Source organism: Podarcis vaucheri, assembly GCF_965113315.1.
Source record: "Podarcis vaucheri genome assembly, chromosome: 11".
In the NCBI taxonomy this organism is placed as follows: Eukaryota; Metazoa; Chordata; class Lepidosauria; order Squamata; family Lacertidae; genus Podarcis; species Podarcis vaucheri.
The window spans coordinates 33437849-33451294 of record NC_138749.1 but is presented as its reverse complement, the minus strand read 5'-3'; the positions used below and the strand labels follow the sequence as shown (position 1 = coordinate 33451294).

At 41.0% G+C, this 13446-nt stretch overlaps 1 protein-coding gene across 1 annotated transcript in view; it reads left to right on the top strand.

Moving 5' to 3' along the window:
* The window catches only part of EDIL3 (EGF like repeats and discoidin domains 3), a 241786-nt gene that overhangs the window by 148327 nt on the left and 80013 nt on the right, over window positions 1–13446 (top strand). The window contains exon 5 of the mRNA XM_082191968.1: window positions 2686–2799. Coding sequence (XP_082048094.1) covers window positions 2686–2799 — 114 coding nt within the window. The remainder of the gene's footprint in view (window positions 1–2685; window positions 2800–13446) is intronic.

Genomic DNA, 13446 nt, shown 5'->3' with positions numbered 1-13446 from the left:
AATCAGTCATGCTCGTCTTTGCTGCTAAATAAAAATATGCAAATTACCCCATGATGTATTTTTAATGCAGCCCTTTGGACTGAGCAGATGGCTTAGATTGTATGGTTTGACTGTTTCCACCCCACTATCCCCAACCTTTCTTTCTCAGTGTTGAGCTTGTTTCACTTTCCTTTTGATTACCTTATGATGATAAATTGCCATATTCAGAAGTAATCAGAATAAAAGGTCCACTTCGTCCAACGTTCCATTTTTAACAGAAGGTAGTCAGATGCTCCTGGGAAGCTTACAAGCAGAACATGAAAACAAGTGAACACCCCTGCTGTTTATCTCTGCACTTCTGTGGGGATGGGTCAGTTGAATGAATTTGGTGTTCATAAGTATATTGCTTCTGCTGTTGTGATCTCATTTCCCACAAGACTTTAGCATTTAGGAATCAGGCTTATTGAATCCATTCACATTATCATTTGAGGGCAGTCCTATAAACATGAGGGCTTTCACAATGAGACATTCTTATGTCTGTCCTTGTGCAGAACGAAGGCTTTATTGGAATTAAAAGGTTTGGGGGGGAGAGACAAATTTAAGCTTTTTCCTTTCTTTTAATAAAAGGTTTGTCAGAGAATTTTGCTGGTTTGAAATGTAGCTAAGCATCTATTATACACAAGGGGATTTAAAATGATATTTGCTAAAGGATGATGGCTTTATAATCTTGCCGGAATTGAGTTTACCTTCGGCATTAAGGCATCTCCAAATGTATTCTGTGTGAACCTTTCTTGTACTGACAGGCCAGTTTGTGCACAAGAAATATAACCAACAACTTTCATGAAGTTTTCAGAGTTTAATTTTGTTTTTGTTTTTTAACCCAATATATGCTCCTGCAGAAAAACTAGTATATGCTATTACAGAAAACTGCAGCACATTCCTATGCATGTATACTGGGAAGCAAGTCCCACCATGTGCAATGGGACTCTTTCAGGTAAGGGCTTAGCCACACTTTTGCCCTGCTCTTTCCAGGTACAGGTTTTCTTAGGGAAAATGGAGCTTTAACGTATAGACCGTGCCTGGAAAGAGCAGGTGAAAGGTCAGTGTGCAGAAACCCTTAGGGTACAGCTTAAGGCTGAAATCCTGTAACCACTTAGCTGGAACAAGCCCCACTGAACCAAACAGGACTTACTTTTGCACAGAGATCATTTGGATTGTACTGTACAACTTTGACAGGTAGTATTTGCCTGCTTTCTGTTCCTTCCTGTTACCTGTAACATAGACTATTTTTCAAATAATGTGACCAGCACCTGGTTGCAAATTTTACTTGCACAAGAAAACCTTGTTCTCTTGGAAAAGTGCTTATTCTGTCTGTAGACTGAAATGTTCTTGTAATTTTGAACTATTCCTCTAATGACTTTTAACTTTCTTTCATATGACCTTTCCAATTGTTTTTTCAACAACACTAGTAGTAATAATACAATCTGTCAAAGTACTGGTTATATATACAGTCACTTTTGGTATTCAGGTTCAATAAAAATGATGGGATTTCTTTCCCTGGAAGCATACTTTTAAAGTGTGAAATTACATGGGAAATAAGTTAATGGCATTACTAAGATGTCTATCCCAATATATATTAAAGGTAATTAAAATGGGGGGGGGGCAATTATTAACTCTCTCCATATCATTGAGAAAGTTTTAACTTTCAACCAATATTCTCTCTCTTCAGGCAAGATCCAATTCTAGTAGACGGTGGGGCGAGGTTGCTTCAGACAATGTTTCATTCATAGGAATGGGTCCTCATGTTACTCCATGTTGAAAGCTGTCACCTTTGAAGGACTTCATACTATGTGACCTTTATAGGGAGGAAGAGCTACGTTGACCCCTTTTAGGATTTTCCATATAGCTGGCAAATTCTGCCCTGAAGTAGATCTCATTTTCCACAGAGTAAGGGCCTACTGTGAAGGTGATATTGACTGAATTGCAACTCTTCTAGAGTAGACACTGAAGAAATAGCTTTACAGTACTTTTCAGAGCTGTGTGCAGTCCAATGGATCAATTTCTATCAATTTTAAGTGAAGGGCAGGAGATAGTAAAGGACTGGTTCCCTTAATGGGAGTGAGTGAACATTTCTTATTTAAAACATTATGGTCTTCATTTTGGAAATACAATAAAAATGCAGCCAAAGGATCAAAACACTCAACAGGGTTGAAACTGCTACATCTATTGCCATATCTTGATACTGTGGGACAAAGTATAGTGTCTAAGTTTCTGCAGCCATCAATTATGCATTCTCCTGTTCCAGTTATGGCTTATGTCAAAATCTCATAATGCTCTTTTATCTCACATCAGTTTCAATGAAAGTGGGTTGATCATATAGCTGTCTTCCACTGAAACTAACTGAGGTGTTAAAGTGTCTTAATTTGAATACATTGTATCATATATAGAGAGAGGGGGGGAGGGAGGGAGATATATATATATATATTATTGGTTGGTCCTTAATTGTGTATTTGAAAGGGAGGGAAAGGTATAAGAGTTTCAACAGTGTTAAAATAGTTTATGCCTTATTGCATTCTTCAGTGAAAATATGTTTGCTAGCCATACTTACCATACACAATCTCACAAAGTGTCTGACTTTCTTATTGTGTAAAATGCAAATCTTATTTTGAATATCTGTCTAATATTGTCACTGGGCATTCCCCACAGATGTGAACGAATGTGAAGCTGAACCCTGCAAGAATGGTGGCATTTGTACAGATCTGGTAGCTAATTATTCATGTGAGTGTCCTGGCGAATTTATGGGAAGGAACTGCCAACACAGTAAGTACAAATTACTATGTATGAATTTAAACTCCACTCTTTCTGTTGTAAAGTATTTAAATGAAGATGGTTTAAAAATGGCTGTGGCGTGTCTTCCAGTCAGAGCTTTGCTTGATGCCTATCTTCTGTAATGCTTTGTTCAAAGCTGCTCTCATCCCAAATCTCTTGCTATTATGCAACTAAGCCAGGCTAGCATCAAGGGATTTTCTCCATGCCATTCTTTATTGCTTCCTGTTTACTCTGCCTTCCATTTCCACTCTTTCTGAGTTCCATTTTAAGAAGAGACTTTTTATAATCAATTCCAGAAACAGAGCTTTCTGTGAGGTTTGCTTTCAGTGTATTTGTGGCTTTGTTGCATTATCCCGTTTTGAGTTCATTGCTGATGAAAAGAAGGCAAAATATTGGTTTATTAAATGATGCCCAAAATGTCTTTCAGGGCACATAAGTTCTCTCAATGTGGAGTACAATGGAATAATTATGAATGATAATAATAACACAATAATATAAGCATGAAATTAAAACTATGTTACACTTCCTTAAAACCAAGCAGTTAATTAAAGTTCTTTAAATTACTCTTCTGTACATTTTCCTGGGGGACAAAATTCCATAGGTGTGGAGTGACCAATGAAAAGATAAAAATCACATAATAAATGAGTGTTCTGATAGAATGCAAAAGCAACAAAACAAAACAAAACAGAAAAGCCTTGAATAAAATGTGTACGATTACATCAAGGTGCATGGGTTTGTTTGTGGTTTTAACAGTATTGGGTGGTGGTTTATTCATTCATTCATTCATTCATTCATTCATTCATTTGCAATGGGTTTGATTCAGAAATATACATGTTTAATCGGGCTGATGAAAGGTATTCCTCTATGGTTCCAGGGACCCTGATGAATGAAGTGGCTATGGCATGTGGGACTGAGGAAGGAGGTCAGGTAGAGACAAGCTCCACCTGTGGGAATGCCATTCATGGATGTTGCCTCCACCTAATTTTCAGGGATTAGCCCTTCCCTCTCCACCCAGCTCACTGAGCCTTTGGGGGAAGCTGCAGGGGTGTCAGGGTGAAGAAGATGAGGAAGGCTGTTCCTGCATTTGCAGCACAGAAAATTTGGGGATTGAAAATGGAATTGCAGAATTAAATTGCAAGTTTCCCTTGGTTTCACTTCAGAAAGAAGACTGGAACTCCAAAATACATAGAGGGAGATATAGTATTTGAGAAGCATCTCTAAATGAGACCCACAATGAAGGTGTAAGCATTACAGATGAAAGAAAATGCTTAGGCTTTGCTCTTCATTCAGTATAATTGGAAAGAGGCGACTCCACAAATGGTTGGCTCAGTTTTGTAGGTCTCAGATTCATGTCTAATTCATGATACCTTCTATCCACCACTTATATGGGCAATTGTGAAGCTATAGTTTGCATCACAATGCAGGCTGCATATACGCTAGTTACAGATAGGTAGCCGTGTTGGTCTGCCATAGTCAAAATAAAAAAATTCTTTCCAGTAGCACCTTAAAGTTAGTTCTTGGTATGAGCTTTCGTGTGCATGCACACTTCTTTCAGTGTATCTGAAGAAGTGTGCATGCACACGAAAGCTCATACCAAGAACTAACTTAGTTGGTCTTTAAGGTGCTACTGGAAGGAATTTTTTTATTTTGCATATACGCTGCCATTTCATCTTCATCCAGCAAACTCCAACCACTGGTTGGGGAAGCACTATATGCAATCAATACCTATTCTGTCATTTCTTCTGAAATACTGTGTTTTGATGCATTTTCCTTCTATTGAGTTAAAGAACAACCTAGCTATTTTAAACTGGTAATGGGTACACAGCCTTAGTCATGCTCTCAATTCAATGAGATCTCAATTTAATGCCCAAAGATCATATGGGAAAGTTCCTCCCCATTTCTAAACATCAGGAAAGGTGTATGTGCATTGTTACTATTCTTCTTTACTGCTAATACTTAACTCGATACCCTGTATAGTGAAGATAGATTTTACCTATTTACCCATTTACTTTTACAAATGGAAGGGCTTCTTCTATCCATGAAAGACTTTTGAACCAGTTGTGGAAAGGAGGAGATAATTTTAAGCAATTCACCCTTTCCTTTGCAGTTGCCCCACAGTTCTTGGGGGTCTCTCAACCCTTCCAAAATTCGGAAACTCCTCTGGAGCCCAAAAAGGGGGAGGGGAGTTGGCAAATTTGCCTCCTTTGTTTCTGTTGGCAGGAGCAAAGTTCTGGATTCAAGCCAAGCTTTATAATGCAGTGCAAAATCTTTCATGGGAATCACTTCCCTATTCAGGCTACATTTAACTACCCTTCACTCCTAAGATATGTTATGGTGTGCAAATTCTATGCTGGACAGGTTGTTTAATATCGGTACTAAACTGTACAATACTGAAAGACCCCCGTTTAGGGAGCCAACCACATATCTCCCAAGCACTTTGGCACCATTTCCCTAATTTTTAACATTCATTTGTGAGCTATAAACATAAATTGGTGTTGCAGGGTTCCTATTAAAATGTGATGTCCTAATCATAGCACAACATTCTTCCTACAAAATATAGTGAGGTCTCCCACTTTCTTCACAAGGGTTTACCATGTCATAACACCTAATTATGTAGTTATGCATTGTAATTACAACTCCTAATTGTATCATTGCATATATTTACAATAATTATATAATTGAAATCTGTCATGCCAATTATGCAAATCGATGAGTACTGATTACATCTACCTCAGTTAAACCAAGATTTTCTGACTGTAGTCTAAGAATCCTTAAAATACTGCCACTGAGAATTGTAAAAGATATATATCAAAAATACAAACATTCAATTTAGGTTTTGGTCATGATGGATTTTTGTTGAGGATTTTTGTTTGTTTTTCTTTATTTTTCTTTATTTTGCTTTGAAGTTAACTTTGAACATCTTCAATCCAGGATATTTTTGAACTTCCCTGGAGAGACTTTTCACAGCTTGATTGTAGCTGACTTCCTACTGTTCATTAATTTCAACTGATAACTGTCAGCTATGGGGCGCGGGTGGCGCTGTGGGCTAAAGCCTCAACGCCTAGGGCTTGCCGATCGAAAGGTCGGCGGTTCGAATCCCCGCGGCGGGGTGCGCTCCCGCTGCTCGGTCCCAGCGCCTGCCCACCTAGCAGTTCGAAAGCACCCCTGGGGGCAAGTAGATAAATAGGTACCGCTTACCAGCGGGAAGGTAAACGGCGTTCCGTGTGCAGCTCTGGCTCGCCAGAGCAGCGTTGTCACGCTGGCCACGTGACCCGGAAGTGTCCCCGGACAGCGCTGGCCCCCGGCCAATAGATGTGAGATGGGCGCACAAACCCCACAGTCTGTCAAGACTGGCCCGTTCGGGCAGGGGTACCTTTACCTTTACCTTTAACTGTCAGCTATGTTACCTCTCAAGAGTTTGGCCTATTTTTATTGATTTATTTATTTGTTACTTTTTTGTTTTTTATGACTGGCATTCAAATTAAAGCTTCACTGAAACCTCTCTCTCTCTCTCTCTCTCTCTCTCTCTCTGTGTGTGTGTGTGTGTGTGTGTAAGCAGCTATACCAACAATGTATCTAATGTTGTCCATTTGCTGAGAAGGTGCTTGTCAACAGAATGGGCCCTAAGTCAGATCACTATTCCTTCTAGCTCAGTATTGTCCACACTAGCCAGCATCAGCTTTCCAGGCTTTCAGGCATGGTCTTTCCTAGCCCTACCTAGAGAAGCCAGGGGTTGAACCTGGGACCTTTGGCATGCAAGGTAGATGATCTACCACTGAGCTATGGCCCTCTGCAGCTTTGCTCCCTAAATCTTTCCTGGGAGGTTGGGGAACCTCTGGAGCATGTTTAGGCGGGTGCAAGGCTATAGGGGAATCACTTGAATAGAGTATAAGTGCTGCAATGCGGCCATTTAAGTGAGCAAGCTTTATTGTGGCCGGGAAACCCGGGGCTGGCAGGGCCTGTACCATGGAAAAATACAATAAACACACAGGACAAACATCTGGGGTTCAAATAGGCCACAACCTTATGGATTACAGATGTAAGTAGATTTTGGCATTGGCATTGGGTATGTATCCTGAATCAACCAATCCAATGGCTGCTTAATTATTTTGCAGGGTTGATTCTGTGTTGATTCTGCTGTACTCTATGCCGTACATCAAATAGAGGCGACCCCTTCAGGAATGACCGCTCCACACATAAAACGGGGGGCGCCCTTTGCGTGGACGCGCGCAGCCCCTGGATCTGGAGCATCAGCATAGGCTTGGCTTCGCCTTCCCTCAGGTGGGATACTTGGAGGTCTCCGCCTACCTCAGTCAGCTGTCCAATCCCACCTGGGGGGAGCGTTGCCAAGGAGACCAGGCCAGGTAGGGGAGGGACTACCTGCCCACACAATAGAGGGAGGATCTTACCTGGGAATCCTCACTTGGCTCCAGAGCTTCTCCCACCCTACCCACCCTGAGTTAATGTCTTGTTTTGCAGGTTAACCTTTCTTCACAGGTTTGCAGGTTAACTTTTCTTCACAGGTGTGCGGGCACTGCTATGTCAAGGTCGCTGTTAAAGGGCTGGAAAGGAATTTCCCTGCATTGGCAGGTTTCGCCTTTCCTCTAGCAAAACGTCACAACTTTGGCGGTATCAGGCCTTGGGCGGAATCCTTTAGTCCATCTTCCTCTTTGCAGCGGCAATACCAGGGTTCCCCATTAAAGGGGTTTCTGAAGGGAGGCTTTGACCGTACGCCAAAAGGTTGTCATTGCTCTCCCCTGCAGCAGCGGTGGTGCAACGGGGGCGGCTATCTCTGCTTGAACATATGTTCTCCAGAGCCGGCCCATCCCCCCCACACACACTGGATAACCCTGATGCTCCCTAGGTCCCCGGCTGGGGACTGGTGAGGGATAACGCCCAATGCCTGAGCCAAGGTCTACCCACATTTGAAATTTAATAAAGTTGTGGCCAATTTAATCCCCATAGCATGTTGTCTTGAGTCGTTATTCCACATGACGGGGGGGCGCTCGGGATCTGGGGGACTCTGCTTGTCCACACAATGCCATTTTGGGGAGTGGTGTGGCCCATTGGCCCCCAACTGAGCATCTGGACAGAAGCACCTCCCTCTGGAACCTTTTACTGGGGTGCCTCATGATACCAAATTGAAAACGCTGTCCCTCCCAAGCCAATAAAGAGACAGTGGGTTGAAAGGTAAAAAATATTTTATTCTGAGCCACAGAACACAGTTGGACACTTCCCAAAAGACTAAGTCTAGAACAAAGAATGCACAATGCAATTATACAATTGTAGCAAACACAGACGCATGATTTCCTGTTTCACTATTGGCTAGGAACGCATGTGGACAAAGCATTCCTAAGTCAGGTAGTCTTCTAATTGGCTACAGGACAGTTACTTCCTGAAGAGGGATGTGGATGGTGCTGTGGTCTAAACCACTGAGCCTCTTGGGGTTGCTGATCAGAAGGTCGTGGTTCAAATCCACATGATGGGGTGAGCTTCTGTTACTCTGCCCCAGCTTCTGCCAACCTAGGTGTTCAAAAGCATACCAGTGCAAGTAGATAAATAAGTACTGCTGTGACAGGAAGGTAAACGGCATTTCCGTGCACTCTGGTTTCTGTCATGGTGTTCTGTTGCACCAGGAGTGGTTAAGTCATGCTGGCCACATGACCCGGGAAGCTGTCTGTGGATGAATGCCGGCTCCCTTGGCCTGAAAGTGAGATGAGCACCACACCCCATAGTCGCCTTTGACTGGACTTAACGTTCCAGGGGTCCTTTACCTTTACTTCCTGACGCTCCCTTATCTCAAGCTTAGGCCAGGCCAGGCTAGTCATAACTGGCCTTGCAGTTGTGGTTGTAACTGTGGGAACGTGTTTATGCAGACTCAGCAGGCTGAGGTTAGCTGTGTACATGATGTGCAAACTTCAGTGTTATGTCATCTCAGAGTTACAGCTCTGAGGTATGGCTCTGAGTTATGATACCTCTGAGTTATGGCACCCAGGTCTCAGAAATATGACAGAGAATGTGAGCCAAGTTGTGTGCTGTGCTGTGTTGACACTATGAGTCTTGACATCTGGCCCTAGGTCATGACATCCAGCTGGGTGCCAAATCATGGCATCCAGCTATCACCCTGAAGCGAAAGTGTCATTCCCTCCAACATTCCTCTGATGAAAATAGGGACGCCCCATTCCATAATAATTTTACTATTTATACCCTCTGAGCAGCTACTCTGGGCAGCTCCAACATAATAAAACAGTAAACATTTTTTTAAAAAACCTTCCCTATACAGGATTTCCTTCAGACAGCTCAGGAGTCGAATAACTCCAAACCCTCCAACATTTATCCAATGAAAACAGGGATATCCTAAGGAAAAACGGGATATTCCAGGATCAAATCAGAAATTGGGATGGTTTCTCTAAATCAGGGACATCCCTGGAAAATAATAATAATAGGGACACTTGGAGGGTCTGTGGTGTGTGGGTTTCTAATTTGATCCCAGAATGTCCCACTTTTCCTTAGGATGTCCCTACTTTCATTGGAGAAATTTTGGAGGGTATGGTAGGGCAAGCTAGTAAGGTGTGTGGGGTATAAATAGTAAAATTATCATTATGGGATGTCCCTATTTTCATTGGAGAAATGTTGGAGTGTATGTAACACTCCTACTTTCATTGGAGAAATTTTGGAGGGTATGGTAGGGCAAGCTAGTAAGGTGTGTGGGGTATAAATAGTAAAATTATCATTATGGGATGTCCCTATTTTCATTGGAGAAATGTTGGAGTGTATGTAACAGGGTGTTCAGAACTGTGACCACATGCCTGCAAGCTGAAATTGGACAGCCCATTCATTCTACCGCCTTATTCTATTGTACATGTAGATAATAGGACCGTAAGATAAAGCCTGCCTAAGTCAGTCTATTGATTTTAATATTTCAATAAGAATAGCCACTTTGGATTAGGAGGCTTTTATATTGTTCTATGAGTGATAAACTTATTTAGGGATATTTAGCAGATCTTGTTAGGCAGGATTTAAATTAATGATGCAATTCCCAAAGCAGTCTGCCAGCACAAGCCTGCCTACAGTGAAGTTATTCACTGTACCAACACAGATGATGTTACCTTCTGCTGTCTTTAGTCAGACTGAATATTAGAAATATCTCATCAGAAATTCCTGAAGTTGTGCCAATTTCATTGTGTGCTCCATTCGAAGAGCAAGCCTTTTATTTTTATAAACCATATGTGGACATATTAATTATCAGTCTACCTTATTATTATTATTTTGTTTTACTGCCTGCCTGCAGTGTTTTTTCCCTTATTTGCTCCCCAATACAGCCTAAGAATTTCATAAATTTGTGCATCTTTAACAAGAAATTACCTTACCCATATAGCCTATAGGCAGAGAATTGGGCATCATCCATTAATGTATGAGAATATCAAAACTGTTTGCTGTTATTATTTAGTTATCAGGTTCCAGGTTAGCAGAAAGAAAATCTGCAAGCATCTATTTTGTCAACAAAACATAGACACTCTTCAGTTCTGAATAAATGCATTACTTTAGCTTAGTTTCCATGTTACACTAAACCAGACCTTGGCTTGGCAAAACATGTATTCATGTGCGTTCCTAGAATGGAGCTGATAGCAGCTTTGCTTCTCCCTGGTCCTTTTTGCTGTCATGTCACACTAAACCAAGGTTTGGCTTGTGTGTCATCTAAACTTAGGGTTGTGTGCCTTGTTTGGCCTGCTCTGCATCCCCTAAACTAGCATGTGTGGTGGAAGCTGCTGGTCTAGCACCAGTGTTGAAATGAGATTCAGCTGCTAGTCCAGTCAGATTTGGTACATGGAATGAGGGGTGTCATCTCCACCCCAGGCAGCAAAACGCCTTTGGCCAGCCTTGCATCGGAACCATTATTGTTTAGAAATGGTTGCCATGGTCTCACTTCACTTCATTTTTTTTTTTTTTACAAACTCATTCCTGACCTCTCAGAAACACTTACGTATAAGAGCACTTCTAGAAGAAATAATCAGAATAGGGGTTGAGTTTTGAACCCGATGCCCCCACAAAGCCTATCAGTAGAGCAAGAACTATTGAATTCTTAGCAGCGGGTTCCCAGAAGCATCTGTCTAGTGCTATGGGAAACAGCACCCATCCATTCATGAATAAGTTCCATAGAGCATTTGGGAAGCATGTGGTGATCTCCCATTCCCTGCAACTCCGTGTGTGTGTGTGTGTGTGTGTGTGTGTATGAAATAAATAAATCCAGATTTGGAGAATGTGTAGATGTGTTTTAATCTGTTTTTAGCTTATTGCAGATTTTAATTATTATTATTTGATTGGCTATTTTGGTGATGACTTTGCTGTTTTTTTCTTTTTATAAACCACTTTGAGGTGTTTGGGTGTTGTTGGTTTTTTGCAATCAAGCAATATATAAATTGTACAAAATACAATAAGGTTTGCATCACATTAGTTTAAATGGGAAAACAGGGCGCAATTGGACCCAACAGAACTCCTCTTGACTAGTTTTAGCACATAATGTTTGGCAATCTTTAACTTGGATATTTCCCCTCTATTAGGGAGGGCAATTTAGTTGAGCATCATTTATTGCAAACATTAATTCTGGATCTTCTCTCACATACCTGAAACCTCTCTTTGTATCTGTGTCAATCATATTTGCATTTCAATTTAAGATGTGGCTCTGATTCTACAAATAAATTTATGCAGGCTCCTGTAGCCCACGTTCATGGGGTACATTATGTGACTGACATCTGGCACAATTATTAGAAGTTTCAAAAGCTAATATAGATATTTAAATAAAATAAAATAACAGGCTTTGTGGCTTTTGAAACGTATTTAAATTAGAGCAATTTGCATGCAGTTGTGCTTTGTATGGTGGCAATAGCTCATTTTTAACATTTTGCATTAGCATTGCATTCTTGATGGTTTACAAAGGACATGTGATACATTCTCAGCCTTTACTGAAGAATTAGGCCAGCTGGTATGTTTTAAGCTATCTTAGTAAATGTGTCTTGTAATGCTGTTGTCATCTTTTAGGAGAAGCCTTTTGTTGCATTTAAATTTTAGAAAAGAAAGAATACAATTTAAAATACATGTGGAAGGCCAGAATTTCACACTTGAAAGAAAAGGATAATCCCTTTTAGCAGCATAGCTAAAGCAAGCTATTATCTGAAGGGAGTACCTTCCAGCAATGTTAAGTGCATTATATTTGATGGTGCTTTTGTGTGGGTTGGCCACAGTAAAGCAGATGACCTCTCAGTTGATAATTTAACTGGAAAGATGTGACAAGACAAAGCAATCCAACTCAGCATTAATGGACCAAAATGCATTTTATGAAATAGGTGAAGGTTTTATTATCCTTATTGATTGATGTACGCCAATGATACATACAGAAACACTAGCATAAGAGAAAAAACAGGGAACAGTATGTTGTATATCTACTTTGACAGCAAAATTATATTGACAGGACAAAATTAGAACCATTTTCTGAACAATAAATAATATGATAACAAGAACAAGTTTCTCTTTGTCTTGTAAGCATTGACATTTGAAACTCTAACTTTTCAGAGGCATTGGTTATCCAGCCATTCATACAGTGCCTTGACATCCAGCATAGGAATCTGTGAGTGGAAAGAAGATCTCCTATGTCATTCTCTTCTACCTGCAGCATATGTTCTACTGAGTCAAGGATGAGGGAGTTAGGCTGGGACAGCCTGGCTGTCCTGGGAACTTCTTAGTTCAGCCAAAGATCCACTGGATCCTAGCCCCTCATCCTGCTGATTCTTGCTATAGGATTGCTCCTTTAGCGTAGTGCTACTGCAACACATAATGCTTGCATTCATGGCCTGCACCACGGCTGTCTCTAACTAAGACTTTGGTGGTTGCATGTGGCTTTCAAACCTGGAGCTGTCCTTGCCCTTGAAGACTTGTCAGCAGATATCAAATGACCTCCATGTTTATTTTGAATGTGCCTCAAAAGCCAGCCCTTAATTGCTCCTACCTGATGGGGGGGGAGCGGGAATTGTGGCAAGGAGTAAATAGGCTGCAAATCTCACCTTCTTCAGCCTCCTACCCTTTCAACAATTTGTAGTAGACAAATATCTTCACTGCTATGAAAGCGAAGCCTTAATCCCATCCCCACTTTTTCCTTTCTCAAAAGAAAAAGATGAAGGACAATTTTTTCCTTTAAATATATTGTGGCAAAGTTCAAATGAGGATTCGCATCTTCTAGGGAACACAAGTATCCACTTGCTATATAGATCAAGGGCTCTCCAAAGATTTAGTAAATACCACCTTGAGAAAGAAACTTGGCTTCTGTTCATAAAGTTGAGCAGGGTAGGAGGGGAGTCATGTTCAATTATCACTGAATATGTGCAGAATTAAAATTGGACCAGTAATCTGTGGCTGCCAACTGTTTTAAATAGCTGTCAGTAAAATGGATAGCCCCCTAAAATTGTTCCTGTAGTCATAATCATATAATTTTATAGTACCACAGTAATGAAGCAGCTTGAAAAGTGTTCTGCGTCTGCTGGAAGGAAAGAAGATTCTGTGTCTTGAAGTGCTTTTGTGCAATACATTCTGGTCCTCTGCAGAAAATAGGCTTTGTGCTATGGATGAAAAGGACCAATAATGGCC